The sequence below is a fragment of the Leptidea sinapis genome, chromosome 9, assembly GCF_905404315.1.
Source record: "Leptidea sinapis chromosome 9, ilLepSina1.1, whole genome shotgun sequence".
Taxonomy (NCBI): domain Eukaryota; kingdom Metazoa; phylum Arthropoda; class Insecta; order Lepidoptera; family Pieridae; genus Leptidea; species Leptidea sinapis.
Genome location: NC_066273.1, coordinates 11,818,937 through 11,838,290, shown reverse-complemented (window position 1 = coordinate 11,838,290; position 19,354 = coordinate 11,818,937). Strand labels below are relative to the sequence as shown.

Here is a 19,354-nt window from a genome sequence, read left to right as displayed (position 1 = left end):
GTCTCGTCCCTTATCGTCATAAAAAGATGCTGTTTACGTCGAATAGGAACACATGAGTGTACGAAACACCAGAGGCATCACAGAAGCGTTGCCGGTCTTTTTATAAATGTTCACTTGGCAAAATGATTACGATATACTCGTACTTATATGTTTTTTATTTAAAATAGGAGTTTAAAATCACCTATTGAATGACAGTTCAAAAATAAGATCCGAAAAGAACGGCGCAAGAATCTTAGAGAGCCTCTTTTTTTATTCATAAAATATCGTTACAATAAAATGTACTGATTTAGAAAAAACTTTTGAAAGGTTCTTGACTCTTTTCTCCTTAATTATTAACTTTAGATTAAAACTAAAAAATAAAATCAATATCATCATTATGTATGTCTCTCTGTTTCGCTTAACTAAAAAATAAAAAATAAAATTGAAATAAGAGCACTGTATTTTTTTTTAACTAACCGACTTAAAAAAGGAGGAGGTCATTATTTTTTTTAACTTTGCTACTGCTGCGTTTATGGAACGATTTTTCATTTTAAAGTGTTTAAATAATATACTATATATATCCAGATTGGTCCCTATGGACTATAAAGAAATGTCTTGTTTTAAATTAAGTGGGTTTATTATGATCGAAGAAAGTTGTAGGTAGAACAACAGTTACAGGAAACTAGTTTTTCAGTTTATTCATATATCATTATTCATAATAAAAGAATTATATCTTTTTACTGTCTTTCTAGGGCTTCAAAGATTCTAGCCAAAAAAAAACGACTTCAAAAACTGAAAATTATAAAGTAACTAAAAATTTAATTTAATACCTACACCTCTTATGCAAACCTTTACCTTTAATATGAATAAAATACTATTATTTATATGTGCTACTTATAACTTTTTAGTGTCAGTTAATAATAATAATATATAAACAAACAAATGAAAACAAAAACAATTATATCATAGTAGTATGAGTAGATATTTTTTTTTATATTAAATGTCCATAAAATGTAAACTACTGGGCCAAGCTATGTAATTTTTTTATGGGACCAAATGGGGCATCTATTCCGCATTGAACTAAAGAACGAATCGGATCATAAATCTCAGAGTAATCGGTGTACATACATAAAAAAACTACCGGTCGAATTGAGAACCTCCTCCTTTTTAAAGTCGGTTAAAAAAAGACAGACTTCAATCTGTTTTTGCTCAAAGTTTAAAAGTATTGAGCTGCTTATGAGATTTCATTGCAGCGACCCGGATTCCGAGTGACTTGTCAGTTCCGTAGCTTGGTAAACATGCGCTGTTTGCTTGATGTACTTTTAAATATTTGATCGAGTCGGAAGGGCTCGTTGGTTCATCCAAGTGTCTGCATATCGAGATACCGGGTTCGACTCCGACTGAGAAATATGCTTACATACAGGCTCCTTTACACAGCATGCCGGTTAGCTTATGGGTACCACAACGGCGCCTATTTCTGCCGTGAAGCAGTAATGTGTAAGCATTATTGTGTTTCGGTCGGAAGTAAATTACTGGGCAAATGAGACTTAACATCTTGTCTCAAGGTGACGAGTGCAGTTGTCGGGCCGCTCATAATTTTTGGGTTTTTCAAGAATCATAAGCGGCACTGCATTGAAATGGGCAGGGCGTATCAATTACCATCAGTTAAACGTCCTGCTCGTCTCGTTTTTTTTTCATTAAAAAAAAAATTGCCGGCCGCTGCTCGCATGTATTTGATCAGTACAGCAATTTCGATTTATCTCAAAGAAGTTCGTCAAAATAATGCTCAAGTGTGTTTTAGAAAAATATATTTATAATCACCACATGTAGCTCGTAAAACGCGTGTCGAACTCACGCGAATATCTAAACTCGTATAGAGTATGAGATGTAGATAATAACGCATTGATCCTAACAGTAAACGCGTCACCCAATATCCGCTATTAAGATATTATTGTGCTGTTCATATATTCGTGAGAAACATAAATAGATAATATGCAAAGCTAATAGCCAAAAGCTATTATTATGATATATAAAATTCTTTTGTTTAAAATTAATTTGTATGAAATTTTGTGTGCGTATCGGATATTATTTAACATCTATTTTTCAGACCCCTAAATGATAGGGGTGACCCCATCCCTAAATATTATGATTTAGCATTGAAAAATACACACAACTTAAAATTTACACTTCTCTACGATCAACACATATTTTTCTATCGCGATTTTAATGTTATTCTATTCCATCCACAGATACGCAATAGAGTTGCAAGATGGCAATCGAATATAATATATTTAGTAGGTCGAGGAGAATTGGTGGTCATCTATTTTTTATACCCCAAAAATTTTAACTATGGAAATTTATATTATTATAATATTTGTTTCTTATGATTATAACTTAGGGCTTGCATACTATAAGAGACGTACTGGTCATTTCTTAACTGATAATTAAAGAATAGGGTGGTAAAATCGAAACAACTACTGAAGCGGTACGCAAAGGAAGGTCACAGAAATTAATTGTGTACGGATGAGATTTTTTTTACAATTGAGCACCATTTTAATAAACAAAATGACCGTATTTATGCTCAAAGCTCTAAGGTAGCTTTCAAATTAGTCGACAGAGTGCAACGTGGGCACTATCCGAGTTCAGAAAAGGTTTGGTAAGTTATAAGCTTATGAAGGAGTGACTGAGCCATAGTTTTGTGAAAAAGGTATCAAAAAATCGGCACAAGTGTCATCATGATACCATTCTTGAGAAAGTAGTGCAGCCCCTTAACAACACCATGATCAAATTTCACTCTGTGTTAGTCTGCGTGTATCTCTCGAAATAGAGGTTAACCTTCTACCTCGCCCTTTTTTTCGCCGTTTTCATAGTCTATCTAGACGTATAAATGATCTAAGTTGGTATTGTTTCTGGTTTTGGTGGAGTTAGATGTACTGAAATATTCCATATTTTCGAGTTGTTTCACGTCCGCCGTTCCGGCTAATACTAAATCACTACTAGCCATTCTGACCTTAAAGTTTTCTTGTTTCTCTCTTAAGAAGTTTTTCGTTGAAAGTTTTATGTTATCTTATACCGCTTGTCGTTTTGTTCCTGTCACGCCTCGGCTCTGTAGAGATTGTCTTTGTAAAACTTTACATTTTCTTCGACGCTGTGAATCGCTCAAAATGAATTCCGCAGTTCGTATTGTCATGATAAACAGTATTGTTTGTCTAAATTAAACAAAACGCGAGATAATAAAACTGGTGAATACCGAAGATAATTTTTTAAATTATGTAAACTGGAATGACGATGCAGTCAATGTACCTACTTGGAGAGTAGAATATTTTCCCTAATAAGAATAATACTTTATTTTCTTAACACAACTACAGAATGGTTCAATTCAAATTCAAATATTTTTATTCAAAATAGGATGTAATATCACTTATTGAAAGTCAAAAACCTATTCCAAAAAGTTTGCCTCAGACCTACGAAAGAACGGAGATTTTCATCACCTGAAGAAGCTGTTGACGCCTATAAAACGGCCATTTTTGAGACCCCAACTTCCGAGTGGAATGGTTGCTTCAATGATTGGTTCCATCGTATGGAAAAATGTGTCAATTTTCGCGGAGAATACTTCGAAAAGCAATAAATACATTTTTAAATAGTAATGTTGTGTCACTGCCTTGATTCTCGAAATTTTCAGTGCCGCCCTCGTATCATACAATTAAAGTTGCTATTTAATAGCCTGTGGGCGGTTGAACTTCTTTTTCGGTTGTCTCGTTGGCCTTACCCCTTGGAAAATTCTACTTAGAGTTTACTACTTAGAAAATTATCTTCTCCCTCGCACGCTTTGTTTGTCTATTTGCTAGTGTATTTGTCTTAAAACAAACCGACACGTGTTTAGTCTTAACACGAGGCATCCTCATATGGTTGACCCGCCGAACTCTGCAACGAAATTCTCTAGTTACACGCTAAAAACATTTAACGCATTTTGACCGCATTAGAGCGAAGGTGCGCGGCGCGTCTCTTCACGTCGCTCGACAGTATTTATGCATACGCATCGGCTGGTGTCATTAGGAGTTTGCCTGCGAGCAACTTTACAAGATGACGGATAGTGCCGAGGATTTGGTCATTATTTCTTTGTTGTACGCAGAAGAAAAACGTGTTATGGAAGAAAAAAAAAGTAAGAAGAAATAGACTGCTGACATACCATGGTCACGCTATGAAGAAGGCGAGTATCACTATTTGTTTCTTCGCCTTCTTAATGACTCTGCACAGTTTCACACTTACTTCAATTCTATAAATTAACAATCAACAGTACGCATATTGAAGCGTTGCGACGGCGCAGACACTGAGCGTCGCTGCACTGCGATCGACGCGCTGTGTGTCAAAATATTATACAAATGATTTTAGTCTCGTGCCAGATTTTGGCGAGACAACGCGTCCTGAGGATGCCTCGTGTAGAGGCGAAACACGTGTCGAATTGTTTAAAGACAAATGTTAGCAGAATTAACACTAAAGAAAACTCAAATCATTTGTATAATTATGGATTTCCGCAAAGTAACGCCTACTTCAATAAATTTTCGTCAAAATATTCTCTCGAAGGCAACTCTGCGGCAAGACGCAGTGCGTGCCGCTCTAGTGTGATATGCACCATACGAAATTATTGAAATAATATTTCGACGCTTCGTGCCGCGCTGTGCAATGCTGCGCAGCGCCGCTGTAGTGCGTTCCGGCCTTTTGATAATTATGGATATCCGCGAAATAACGTCTGATATATTTTTATTTAATTACTAGCTGACCCAGCAAACGTATTGCCGATATTAAAATCGCGATACAAAAGTAACTGTTAATAATATTTCGCCGCGCTGTGCAATGCTGCGCAGCGCCGCTGTAGTGCGTTCCGGCCTTTTGATAATTATGGATATCCGCGAAATAACGTCTGATATATTTTTATTTAATTACTAGCTGACCCAGCAAACGTATTGCCGATATTAAAATCGCGATACAAAAGTAACTGTTAATAATATTTCGCCGCGCTGTGCAATGCTGCGCAGCGCCGCTGTAGTGCGTTCCGGCCTTTTGATAATTATGGATATCCGCGAAATAACGTCTGATATATTTTCATTTAATTACTAGCTGACCCAGCAAACGTATTGCCGATATTAAAATCGCGATACAAAAGTAACTGTTAATAATATTTCGCCGCGCTGTGCAATGCTGCGCAGCGCCGCTGTAGTGCGTTCCGGCCTTTTGATAATTATGGATATCCGCGAAATAACGTCTGATATATTTTTATTTAATTACTAGCTGACCCAGCAAACGTTGTATTGCCGATATTAAAATTGCGATACAAAAGTAACTGTTGATCGTAGATGGGTGAAAATTTGAAGTTGTACGTATTTTTTCTACTCATAATTAAACAAATTTATAAAAAAATTAAAAAAAAAACGTGTGGACCACCCTTAACATTTAGGGGGATGAAAAATAGATGTTGTCCGATTCTCAGACCTACCCAATATGCACTCAAAATTTCATGATAATCGGTGAAGCCGTTTCGGAGGAGTTCAATGTTTAAGACCATGACACGAGAATTTTATATATTAGATGCTTCTCTGTGTCACGTTTGTATTATCTATGTAGATACACAACTCTTATTTCTTCGGTTATTCTATCAAGCAATAAATATCATTAGAATCGGTCATCAGATCATAATATCATATCACTTTTCAACCGTCCGCGTTAAATAAGCGGCTTATGTTAAACATAAACAATGGACAACTTATAACAACCTTCGCGGGTACATGCGAATGTTTTACTTGCGGTTTATATTATATAGTTGTCATGTTGTGGTTAATTACACAGGTACACTGAATCTAACCAATATACGGTTCATATGACAGAATCAGCAGACTTGGTTCGACTTACACACCACGTGTTTAGATCTAAGATATAATAAAATAATTTATACGTCTAGATGGACCCCCTTATTCATAATAGTCTGCTAACTTAAAGCATTGCTAATTCTCACTCTGTCTTCTTCTATTGACCTAAGTCAGAATGAGAAAAAATACTCCTTAGCGGCTGTTTTAAGTTAGCGGACCATTATAAATAAGGGGAGGGGAGTCTCTTGCTGTTAGACAACCAATAAAAACTTGCCATATTAATTTAGTGTGCGTGACAAGCTACGTCTTACACTTGCAATATGTATTTTGTATGACACTTTGTGTTAGTGTGCGTGAATTGCTCAAAATAGAGGTTAGTTCTAAAGTCTATTTTTTTTCGACGGTTTCACAGCTGTCATAGTCTATCTAGGCGTATAAATGATCTAAGGTTTACATAACTATATTAATATTACACTAGAGGAAATTCACTCATCTGTACTAATATTATAAAGTGGAAAGAATTGTTAGTTTGCATTGAACAGGCTCCGAAACTACTGAACTGATTTGAAAATTTTTTTCACTGTTGGGAAGCTACACTATCCCCAGGTGACAAAGGTTATGTTAAATTTCCAAAAATATGGGATCTTTATTAAGACTCCAATAATGTAACCAAAGCTATACAAAAATTACAATTACCGTAAAAATAAAATAAAAAAATTTGTTTAATACTGGATTCTCCCAAAGATTCTTCTGTGTTCAAGGTAAATAACCTTTACAATAAGGTAAACAAAGTGCTGTAAATTTACCACCTCAACAGAACTAAATGCAAGCGTATCTTGAAAGAGTGGTTACAGAAATTGGACTATACCTCTACTGAAAACCTTCTACACTAATAGTACACACACACACACACACACACACACAAACACACACACACACACACACACACACACACACACAAACACACACACATTATATTACTAGTAATTTACATATTTAAAGTCATCTATTGTTATTTTCTATTGTTGCTCTTCTAGCTACTAGTACAGATGTGTACTATTTTAATCATTGTGATCCTTATATCTGGGGGTGAGGTCCTGGTGATCTGTAATACAGGGTCAACCCACTTCAGACACCAGCTCCTCACAAAATACTATCTGTTAAAAAATGTAACACTACTGTACCTACTGTACTACTAGCCTTAAGAGCTTTGTGAGGAGAAAATGAATAGATATTATTATTATAAATGAATCAGTAACCAAATACAAAGTGGTGTTACCAAAAAACACGATACTTTGTAACTAAACAGTTTGTTATTTTTTGAAGTGATGTCCCTCACTTCTAGGATTCAATTTACAAATTTAATTTGTACCAAAAAATGTAGACGATGCGGCACTCGAATCCGCGCCTCTCGGGCACCGTCTGAGCGCTCTTACCAACTGAGCTAAGCATACGAGTGACGCATCGACCGTAAATCCTGGTATGTCTTGTTCAATGCGTCACTTTTAATACTTGCTTGCACCTACCGGGATTCGAACCCGGTAGGTGCAAGCAAGGTAGTAATAATACCAATGTAAAAGTGTCTGTTATGTGGTACTGCCACTAAATAAACACGATACAGTCCGTATAATACGATGTGAACAGAACGGAATAAATTACTGTGTATTTTTAGAAAACTCATCAGTCGTACGTATTCAAGGATTCACTATGTTTCCGCTATAGCAGATATTATGTAGACACAAGCGAATTCTATGCACGCTATGATTGAGAATTTTATATTACAATACTGACCCGGCGATCCGGTAATAGGTGATTGTTTTCCAAGGTCCATTCCGGAGGCTGGTGTCTAAAATTTATGTGTTACGAAATTTAAAAAAATAAATAAATTTGTAACTAAAATTTATGAACAAAACATACATCAAGTGTTTTACAATTGTCAACTTTTGAAAAATTTAAAAATTTTACATCAAGTTTTTGACATTTGAGTATTTTTGTTGCGTCACTTTGCATATATTGTAATTGAAATGATTTGTAAAAGAATTAAAATGTACATCTTGACTTAAAAGAGTGGCAATGAGTTTCTTGCTCCTTCTTCTCATTAGCTCAACCCTTTACGAAGTAGCGGTAAATTCAATAAGAAACAATTTTTTTTTATTTTCATAAGTGTCATTTCCGTGACCTACATGAATAAAGTGTTTTTGAATTTACCAAAAAAACACGATAGTTTGTAACTAAACAGTTTGTTATTTTCTGAAGTGATGTCAACAAATTTAATTTGTAACTAAAATTTATGAACGATGCGGGACTCGGAGCCACCACCTCTCGGGTTCCGTCCGAAAGCTCTTCCTTACTAAGCCAACCGTTCGAGTGATTGCCGGCAGAACAGTCGGGGCTTGCGATTCTGACTTATTAAATCATACTAAAAAAAAACTGTGTCATACTGCTCATTAATTAATTTAAATTTATTTTCAAATAGGATAGTCAAATGTCTTGTTTATTTTTAAATGTCATTGTTTTTTGTTGCATAAGTAAGGTAAGTGTGTTCATGTTGATAGGTATTAAAGACACAAATAAAATTTGAAAAACCAAGATTTATGAACGATTCGGGACTCGAACCCACGACCTCTGGCGTTCCGTGCCAGTGCTCTAACCAACTGAGCTAACCGTTCGAGTGACGTATCGTCATAAAATCTTGTATGCTTTGTTCAACTCTCGGGTTGTGGCTTTATTTACAGGATCTACTTTACAGTTGATGATAACCTGCTCAACCCCAATATTTGCATATTAGGAAATTGACTTGAGATGTCGCTCTTGTAAATCTAAACAATTTGTTATGTTTTTTTAAAGTACCCTCACTTCTAGGATTAATTCACAAATTAAAGTTGAAAAACCTAAAATACCTCCTCTGTGCTGGTAGCCATAAAACGTTGCCAGCTAAATATTTTGCTGTAGGCGTATATTTAACCTAAGATCATTTTTTATACATCTAGATAGACGGTAAAAACGTCGAATTGAGTACGAAAATTAACCTCTATTATTAACAATGCACGCACACTAACCCAAAGCTACACAAAAATCGCAAGTATAAGACGTGGCTTGTCACGCACACTAAAGTAATAAACCTGGCCTGTTTTCATCGGTTGTCTAGCAGCAGGAGACCCTATCTAAACGTATAAATTACCCCACATTAGACTTTCTTACCATGCGAAACCCTATTGAGTCTCGTACGGCCATTCCCAATATTCAGTCCATCTCCGGTTGTGGTCTACTTGAGATGAAAAATCGTAACTATCGTTGACTTTTCAGTCCCAATGAACTTTTCGACAGTAACTCATCTTATCCGTACACGCTGCCTGTCAATTAGGAGTCAAGAAGTTTGTATGGAAATTGCAAATAACGCGTAAGGCGATAAGAATGACTTATTGGGTATATTGTTTGTTTCCGAGTCATGGTTGTTATATGTATTTATGTATGTGTATATGTATTTATGTATGTTTAAGTAAGTATATTGTATTAAATACTTGCTGACCTGGCAAACGTTGTTTTGCCATATAAATTATATATGTAAACCTTCCTTGAGCTTCAACGAATCTATTACAAAAGATTTCATTGAGATCGGTCGAATAGTTTAGGAGTTATTAGGGAACATACCAACATACATTCTCTTTTATATATATAGATATCGTTGTCTTGCAACCCATAACACAGGCTATATATGCCTAATTTGGGGCAAGATAATTCGTGTAAAAATTGTTTCAATATTATATTGGGACAGCTTCAGATTATTGACAGCTAATTACTGAAAGTAGAAGGTAGTAATTTATCTCTATCGGTAGATAGTATATTGGGAACGGCCGTAAAAGTACTTGTCACCAAACAAGAGTATTGCGTGTGCATATTCTACAATCTGATTTCTAATAGCACTTGTTTCTAAGTTGCAAAGATCTCGTGCTCCGCCGAACGATTAATGAGTATAGTTTAACGTTAGTATCTAAATGAACTGATTAAACTGGTCCTTAATGCCGAAATTTTTCCATTAACTAACAATTTTATGACTAGATTATTAGTTGGATTTGAATAAATTATGTCACATGAGCTGGCTGACTTTAGATCTGAAAATGATTTGTTTTAATATATGGTATTGTTTGGAACTACCGTTAGTATACAATTTTATTATGACAGACTTACGGCCGTTTAAATTAACGTATCTCTAGTTACAAATATATATTGCTGTCAACGTTTAATGACAAGATCGTATCTATCCATAGTTATGTCCAATATAGTTCAATAAGTAAACGTAAAAGTATAGATTTGTCTACCTCTAGTAAGTTAAACTAAGGATAGATAGGTAATTCATAACGGCGGTTAGACAACCGCCCGACAGTGCCGAATTAACCACGTAGCTAAAGTAGCAATTGCTAGAGGCCCCGATAATCACTTCCGCCTGAGCGCTATTCTTTGAGTGAAATTTAAGGCGAAGGGTAAACAGAAAACACGCAAACAAGGTGTTTTTAGACAAGTTTTGTGTTGAAAATATAGCATTTGGAGCTATGAACACTACTTAATCCTGTTACACATACCCTTAAGTCTTACTTGTAGGTTGCTAATGCTTATTGTTGGTTAAAGTTAGCACTCCAGAGCTATTATGAATGTTTTCTTTGCAGCTAAACAAGTTTTTTCTCGGCATCGATTTATTATTATTATTATTATTATAGATTTTACTTTTTTATGTAGGTACATTTATTCAGATTAGTAATCAATATTGAGGATTGTAAGTAATTAAACGGTTTGCGCCTGTTAAAATGTTAAATTTTTGATGTAAGAATTTTGAAAATATTGGCTTTGTTTTTTAGGAGCCGTGAACTCATATCGCTCAAGGTCGCCGGCATTTAGTGTCGCCTTAATAATGATACGTATCCTACTAATAGGTAATAGCGGTACAAAAGACGACCAAGTCCCAATTCTGCCATATCGGGTTTTTGCTTAAGAGAAGTTGAAAAAATATCATAAAGCCATCTCGACCAAAAGTCGTATTACTTCGAAATTCAATATCAAGTAAAAAACTAAATTGTACTCCAAGGATATTCGTGAATGACCTAGCAACTTTACAAAAATTATTAGTTTGCAAAAAAAAACATGCAGCATATAGTGAAGAGAACTTTTAAATTCGATGAAATGTTTAATTTTTAAACATAGATTGTGGTAATTTAATAATAATTGCCTACTTATTCAAATACTTATCTACACTTGTCTATTAGTAAATACCGAAAAATGGCAAATACAAGAAGTATTGAGTATTAAATTTTTAACAATTTAATCTCATAGCGGACCATGGCCTCCTCAATATAATTTGCTACGGGGCCCCGCATTTGCTTAATCCGGTACTGCCGCTCGACATGAATTGGCCATTGCCAACCAACATATTAATAATATTATTTTAAGTGGACAGATACAAAGACCTTTCGGTAATTCATTTTATACCTTTATTTTCCTAAATTCTCATGGGCTGATAAACCAACAGATCTTATTATACCTATTCTTATTTTTGTGCTTCTTCTTATAACGTAATTTGATTAATACAACTAAACCAATGGGAGGCTCCTTTGCACAGGATGCCGGCTAGATTATGCGTACCAGCCAACGGCGTTGTGTATCAGCCTGAAGTGCGCCGTAGCTAGTGAAATTTCTGGGCAAATGAGACTTGACATCTTATGTCTCAAGGTAACGAGCGCAATAATTGTAGTGCCGCTCTGAATTTTAGGGTTTTTCAAGAATCCTGAGCGGCACTACATTGTAATGGGAAGGAAGTATCAATTACCATCAGCTAAACATCCTGCTCATCTCGTTCCTTACCGTCAAAAAAAAGAGATACGTTTCGTATCTTTTGGGATTAATATTGCCACTGTAACCTTCTAAAGTGTTTGTTAATTTGTGGCAGTTGGACAATATCGCTGTGTTCGCTGTATCAGTATGTTTGCTCGAAGCGAATGCTATTTGTTGTTTGGCATTGACATTCAAGTGCACCACACCACACCCACCCAACCATTGACGACATGGCGACCTAGATCTTGTTATGATGTTGGCAACGATCCCAAATCTAATGAGCTGATGGGTACAGTTATGAGGATGTCATCACGCCTTGATCGCCTGTCGGATGCTGTTTGTTTATACAAAACAGTGGCGAACCGAGGTGTTCTCATGAAGTAACGAACTTATTCCATAAGTTATTATTCTTAAACTTATTCCTCACCAGTGGGAGGCTCCTTTGTACAAGATGCCGATTAGATTATGGATACCACAACGGTGCGTATTTCTGCTGTGAAGCAGTCATGTGTATGCATTATTGTTTCGGTCTGAAGAGCGCCGTAGCTAGTGAAATTACTGGGCAAATGAGACTTAACATCTTATGTCTCAAGGTGACCAGCGCAGTTGTAGTGCCGCTCAGAATTGTTGGGTTTTTTAATAATCCTGAGCGGCATTGCGTTGTAATGCGCAGGGCGAATCAATTACCATCAACTGTACGTCATACTAGAGACTATGTCACGCTGAGAAGCATTGGGAGGTATTTTGGAGCATTGTTCGCCCTGTACTTTCCCCGGGGCGTAAAAAGAATAGGGAGTCCCAGGCCCATGGGTGTTGTAAGAGGCGACTAAGGGCTTTTTAGAGTGGGAGAGTCGCACTGCCGTCTTATGACGTCGGCACAATCGGGCCAGACTCGTCCGGGTTAATTACATAATACCGGCGTGAAATATCGGCCTAGTGCCGCTATGTTTCGCATAGGTTAGTGTCGAGGACCGAAGGCAAGGGGAGGGCCTGGATACAGCGAAGGCCTTTGATCATGTATGGCATAAGGCGCTCCTCTCAAAACTTCCATCATTTGGGCTTCCCGAGACCCTGTGCAAGTGGACCTCCAGCTTCCTCAGTGGGCGCAGCATACAGGTCGTTGTCGACGGACATTGATCGAACCCGAAGCCCGTGAATGCTGGAGTGCCCCAAGGCTGTGTGCTATCTCCCACTCTGTTTCTTCTGCATATCAATGATATGTTGGACACCTCCAACATACATTGCTATAAGTTTAAAGTTGCTATCCTATTATTATTAAGAGCCCACCATCAAAGCAATGCTGTTTTCGTCCATTTCTCATTGTTTGGTTTGTTGTTTTGATATGTTATTTATAACTATATTATTTTACATATAATAACAAAAAATAAATACTTTACTTGCAGCTGAACACTACTTAGTACAAAAAAGAACAATACTTAAATTGATGACAATGAAACATGCCATACGTAATAAAATAAAACTGGGTAGGTACACATCAGCCGCAAATAGGCTCAAGCAAAATATACGACCAAGAAACACGATAAAAAATTGTTTTCCCACGGAGAGCCGATGTTTTTTACTGTTTTACGTCAAAAAACGTTACATTTGATGTATGAATTTAGTTTTTTTTTGCTGTAGTTTATTTAAACTTTAAAGAAATATTTTCATTTATTAGAATATTATCATTAAAAAAAAATTTAAGACTAATTTGTGCAATTGGTTTAGGCGTTAGAGCGCTTTCGCACTACGTGCGATCCGAATCCGATCCGTGTCCGTGAAAACACGTGTGGTCCGGTGTAGTCGTAGAACTTTTTTTAACGGTTAACGGAAAGAAATCGGGTGAGGGAAACCGGATCTAGTGCGTAAACTATGATTTCACTCATTTCTTTGATTACTTTTTGTCTCAGTTAGGTAGATAATAAATTGATAAGCTAATAAATTTAGTGTATTTTAAATGTTAAATAAGTTAAAAATAATTTTATTCATTGACAATTCCTTAGGTTTCTTTCGATAGAGATAATGAGAGAAAGACGTTAATGTTAATTTTTGTTATAGAATCGAGAAGAGAAGCCAGCTCTTGCCGCTCGTCCTCCGCCACCATCCCTGATTGTCCACCGCTCGGGAGACAGTCCGCGGCCCCCCGGGTGGAACGGTCAGCCCCGCAGAAGCGGCTCCAGCAGATTTAACGGCCAGCATAACAACCAAGAGCTCGTCAAACTCCCGCCTATTCAAGGTTTGTACAATACAAATACAAAATGTATCACTGTAATGGATTGAAAAATTTATTTTTGAATAATTTTTTGTTCTACCTCATTATCACGGGTTACTCATTGTTCCGAAGAGCTGTTTTACCTGATTCCTGTCGCACAATTCCGCCTTCCCACGATACGCCACCAATAAGGATATCATCCCCAAAATCTGGATGTGAGGCGTTCATCCCCAGTGCGGTTTTCAAGGAATTTCTTCACGAAAAAAGCTGTGGCATGAGCTTACTTGTCCGGCCATACCTGCCATCCTAAAAAGTGCCCGTACCTTTCTAAAAGGCCGGCAGCAGCGATCCTGTAATAATTCTTCTGGTCTTTCAAGATAATGTGGGCTCGTTCGGCCCGTACGCTCGTTTGTCTTCCTGTTCCATAAAAGTTGACATATTTTCTATATACCCCGTACGAACTGTCACACACCTTATAGTTATAAGACTAAGCAATTTGTCTCGGACGGAACCCGAGAGGTCTCGGGTTCGAGTCCCGCATCGTTCACAAATTTTGGTTGCAAATTTAAGTTATAAGTATATGGAAACATATTTTTAATACGTTTTCCCAAAAATGAGCAATTTCCATGTTTGTTTAGCGTGCAGAAAATGATTCCGCACTTAGGCTTCCTGTCCGTAATCTTTGTTAGATTTTATACCCATATCAGATTGGGAATGGAGCGACCGCCGTGAGGCTATTTAAATTATATATTTGATCGTTTCGAAATGTTATTAAAGATTAAAACAAAGAAGAAGGCCACTGAGTCTGTTGCGCCCGTTCTTCTCAGGTCTGACTCAGACCGTCTGAAACATTCTTTTTCGAATGGGTAGTAGTTTTTGTTTTTGAATAACTGATTTCATATCCAATTTTAAAATATTTGAATTTGAATATAGAACCTGTTTTTAGTTCTTGTTCAATGTTGATGAAATTGACTTATCTTTACACATAGAAAGTGTAATAAGCAAAGCGTCTAAATTATTAGGTTTTATTATGCGACAAGGTCGAAATTTTAAAGATGCAAAAACAAAAATCTGTCGCTACAACAGCCTTGTCCGCAGTCATTTACGGCCGTTCCAAATATTCAGTCTATCTCCGGCTGTGGCCTACTTGAGATAAAAATCGTAACTACCGACTTATCGACGGTAACGTACCTCATCCGTACACGCTGTCTGTCAATGGGAGGACGTACAGCTTACCAGCGATGGAAATTCGAATGGAAATTGCAATTCACGCGTCCAAATATAAGGCGATAAGAATGACATTTCGGGTATATTGGGACAGCTTCAGATTATTGACAGCTAATTACTGACAGTAGAAGGTAGTAATTTATCTCCATCTGTAGATAGTATATTGGGAACGGCCCTTAGAGTACTGTAGCGTTGTTTGGCGCCCACATTATTCTACACACTACTTAAGACTGGCGCGTGTGCAGAAAAGGTTCATGTGGCATCTATCATACTCAGCGAATATTTACAAAACGGTGGTGTCATATAAAAAATGATTAAAACACTTAAACATGATGACTCATGAACGAACAAGAGAATTTCGGACTTAACGTTTTTATATAAATTGCTAAAATGCAATTTAGACCAACCCAATTTACTGCGTAAAATTAATTTCCGAGTACCACGCAGATATCCCCGTACTGCCGTACTCCGGTCGCATTTTTTTTTACTAGTTTTATTTTTTATCTCACTTTTAGATTTACAAAGAAATGATAAGCGAAATTAGCATGTAGTGTTTACCTTTAAATGATTTTGCATACCCATACTTGTGCATGTAATTTAAAATTGTTAATTGTTTAAGAAATATTTTTTATTTATGATACGACATGGGTACCTTCAAAAAAAGCGCGTACACCTTCCTTAAATGCCGGCAACGCTCTTGTGATTCCTCTGGTGTTGCAAGAGAATGTGGGCGGCGGTGATCACTTAACACCAGGTGACCCGTACGCTCGTTTGTCCTCCTATTCCATAAAAAAAAATCTGCTATCCCTTTTTAGTAAAATCTCATTCTTACTGAGCAGAAAAGACCGAGCGCGATCGTCGAATTTTATTATTATTTATTTGTTCATCTGTTTACTTTTTAAAATCAGTTCCGGACTCATCTAGTCACATATGCTGTAACTTGATTTCGTACGCTTCCACGATTTAACATTTCTTATTTTGCTAAAAAAGTACTATTGAACTGAAATCTTTCCGTGTGTTCTTGAAATTGTTAAGTCTTATAAAGCAAAATGCCTATACGAACTGTTCTATTTTTTAAATGAATCCATTTCGATAAGCGCTTGACTGAATCAAGAATCTAATTTCTCATATATAGAAAGTTAAAAACATTTCAAAAACTATTTGACAATAAGTAGTTAAAACAACAATGATCAAAATGTTAATTAATCATCATCAGCCGGAAGACGTCCACTGCTGGACAAAGGCCTCCCCAAAGATCTCCACGACGATCTGTCCTGCGCTGCCCTCATCCAACGTATTCCGGCGATCTTGACCAGATCATCCGACCATCTTATGGGGAGCCTACTAACACTACGTCTTCCGGTACTTGATCGCCATTCGAGGACTTCACTGCCCCAACGGCCATCTGTCCGTCGAGCTACGTGCCCTGCCCACTGCCACTTCAGTTTCGCAATCATTTCAATTATTAATTAATTAACGGATTTATATATTAACCTACTATAATATACAATATTGACACACTTTTACACAAATTATCTTGCCCCAAACTAGACATAGCCTGTACTATGGATACAAGACAACGATATATTTAATACAATATACTTACATAAACAAACATAAATACATATAAACATCCATGACTAGGAAACAAACATCTTTATTCATCATATAAACGATTGTACCTACCGGGATTCGAACCCGGGACCTTCAGCTTAGTAGTCAGGGTCACTAACCATTCGGCTATATGGGTCGTCATTATAAAGGTATTCCTTACCAAATTTCAATTCAATATATAATATCTTTATCTTAATAGTAATGTCTGAACACTCGCAATATTGTCTCCGGCGAACAAAGTGTGGAATGTTCCGTTTAATGCTCGCATCCCCTCGGCTAATAGTTCCGTTTCCTCCGCCTGGGGCGCTACTAACTGTGTCGTAAAAGGAATTTCTTTCCTAACTGCACTCGAAACACTATTTGCTGGATGCGCAATTGTTGATATTCAAATAACGGTGTGCAATATCAGATCATATTTGATCGTTAGCGATCTTCTCTCCCAACCACAAGCACACAGTTGATCCGAGGTTCGAGTCTCCTTAAAAGACGCCCCGTGACTGTTGTTACGGAGTATTTTCGGCCTCCACTGCCCACGTCCTATATCGCTGGAAAAGCTTTTAAGGCTACCAGCACAAAAGTGGTTTCTAAAGAGGTAGGGGTACACCCAAGCCTGACACAATGGGCCCCATTTCGGGGTCTAAATACGAAAAAGTATTTGAGTCTTCTCCAAAAAAAAAAACGATGAGCTATTGTTTCTTACAATCATAATTCAATCATAGGTAACCATCTCATAACAGTGAAGCGACACTGAGAAACTCTTGTAATTCTACATATGTAAAAAGTATTTCGTAGGCTTTGGTGCCCGACCCTATAGTTCCAATTTTATCTCGATCTTAGTTTTTGAAGTTATACTTCTTTAGGCGCGTTATTTAAAAATGATACAATGAAATTTTAATATTAATAATTATAATTAATATTCTTTTTTCTACAAACGGAGAATAGCACGAGGAATAAATAATTTGAAGGATTTTTGCTTTGTTAGGCCAAAGAAGTATAACTTCTTGCGTGCATACATAAGTACACACACACTTTTTTTTTTATTACAATTACCTCTTAACGAATGCCAAAAATGTCTTGTTGCCTGTTGTGCCATAAAACATCGGAGTGCCATAAATATGTCGCGCGTTCTTGAAAAAATAAATGATTTTGACAGGAAGACTGACATCCGATTGCTCGAAGAAGTGATTCTCGGTGTGTCCTTAATATTTGTTATCTTTGTACGGAACCCATCAAAACTGATTACGTAATATAACTAGACAGGTCAAATTTGGTCGCGTTAATTAAATAAGCAGCTCACTAATTACCACCTATGTCTCAATTATATGGCATGACCTCTCGCGTCTTTGCTCGACCTGCTAGCAACAAAAGTTATATGAACCCTTGTCATATCCATAATAAGCTAACAATTTTCTTATCGTTTTTTTTTCGTTTCATCAAACTCCATCGCAATCAATCAAACAATATTGCAAAAAAGTTTTTTACTAAAATTTTTTTAATAAAATTAGAAGTACCCACACTTTTTAAAATGGTTACTAGAAAGGAGAAATTTGAAGTTAGTATTACTTTAACTTAATATAGTATACGAGTATGCACTAAATGACGATAAAAATATTATTTAGCACATTCTGTTATTATCTGTATTCGGTTTAACGAACGAACCGGCCGATTTCATTGTGAGCGCAGTTATACGTTTATACTGAACGTAAACAATATTTTGCAGTATATGTTGGCGGACAGATAAATCTTTGAGAGTAAAAATATTTTTACTGAAGTATTAAGATCTAAAAAGTAGTATTGTTTGCGGTCGACACGATTTTCAAAGTAAAAAGAAACCAAGGTATGTATGACGAAGTGAACGATATTCTATCTGACATCGTGTACTGGTTTAGCGGTAATAACATATTGTTAAATAGCAAGAAAACTAAATATATTAAATTTACCGTACCAAAGGTAAAAAATGTAGATGCAAGTGTTTTGTTAAACGGAGAGGTGATAAAACTTGTAGAAACAGCTACATTTCTTGGCATAACTCTAGATTCTAAATTACAATGGGGCCACCATGTTGAAGGATTGGCGAACAGACTTAGTTGAATTTTAACTTGAGTCTTAACAACTACATTAGGTCTCTATTTCATGATAATTCCGCCGGTGGTAAGGGCGACAGACTGTGGAACTTCCGTACGATGCGTGCCGTTACCAAAATAGCTACTTTTTGTATCCGACCCTTAATCCAGTTATTTAGCGAGAGCCTCTTGAGATGATGGTCGAGGCTCTTTGCTGTAAGACCTTTTACGGAATCCACTATTGGGACAATTATTGTTGAATCAACATCCCACATGTCAGGAACCTCGTCTACTAAGTCGAGGTACTTCGACAATTTGTCTATTTCAGCTTTCACGAGGAACATCACATGGAACGGTGATATCAAAAATAAATGACCGTCGGTCTAACAGATCTACTAACACAATATCAGGCTTATTAGCAATGATAGTTCTGTCCGTGATGATAGATCCCAGTAAAGCTTCGCACGGCTGTTTTCCAGAACTGGCTCCGGAGTATACTTGTAATCCGGGACTTCAAAATTATAATTATTATTAATATCACATAAAGTTAGAACTATCATTACGGGGAAGCGTAT

At 36.6% G+C, this 19,354-nt stretch overlaps 1 protein-coding gene across 3 annotated transcripts in view; it reads left to right on the top strand.

Moving 5' to 3' along the window:
- Positions 1–19,354, top strand: part of LOC126966144 (serine/threonine-protein phosphatase 2A 56 kDa regulatory subunit gamma isoform-like) — a 71,954-nt gene that overhangs the window by 13,752 nt on the left and 38,848 nt on the right. For all 3 annotated transcript variants that reach the window (XM_050810087.1, XM_050810088.1, XM_050810086.1), the window contains exon 2: positions 13,722–13,899. In XM_050810087.1, the coding sequence (XP_050666044.1) occupies positions 13,722–13,899 (178 nt within the window). The remainder of the gene's footprint in view (positions 1–13,721; positions 13,900–19,354) is intronic.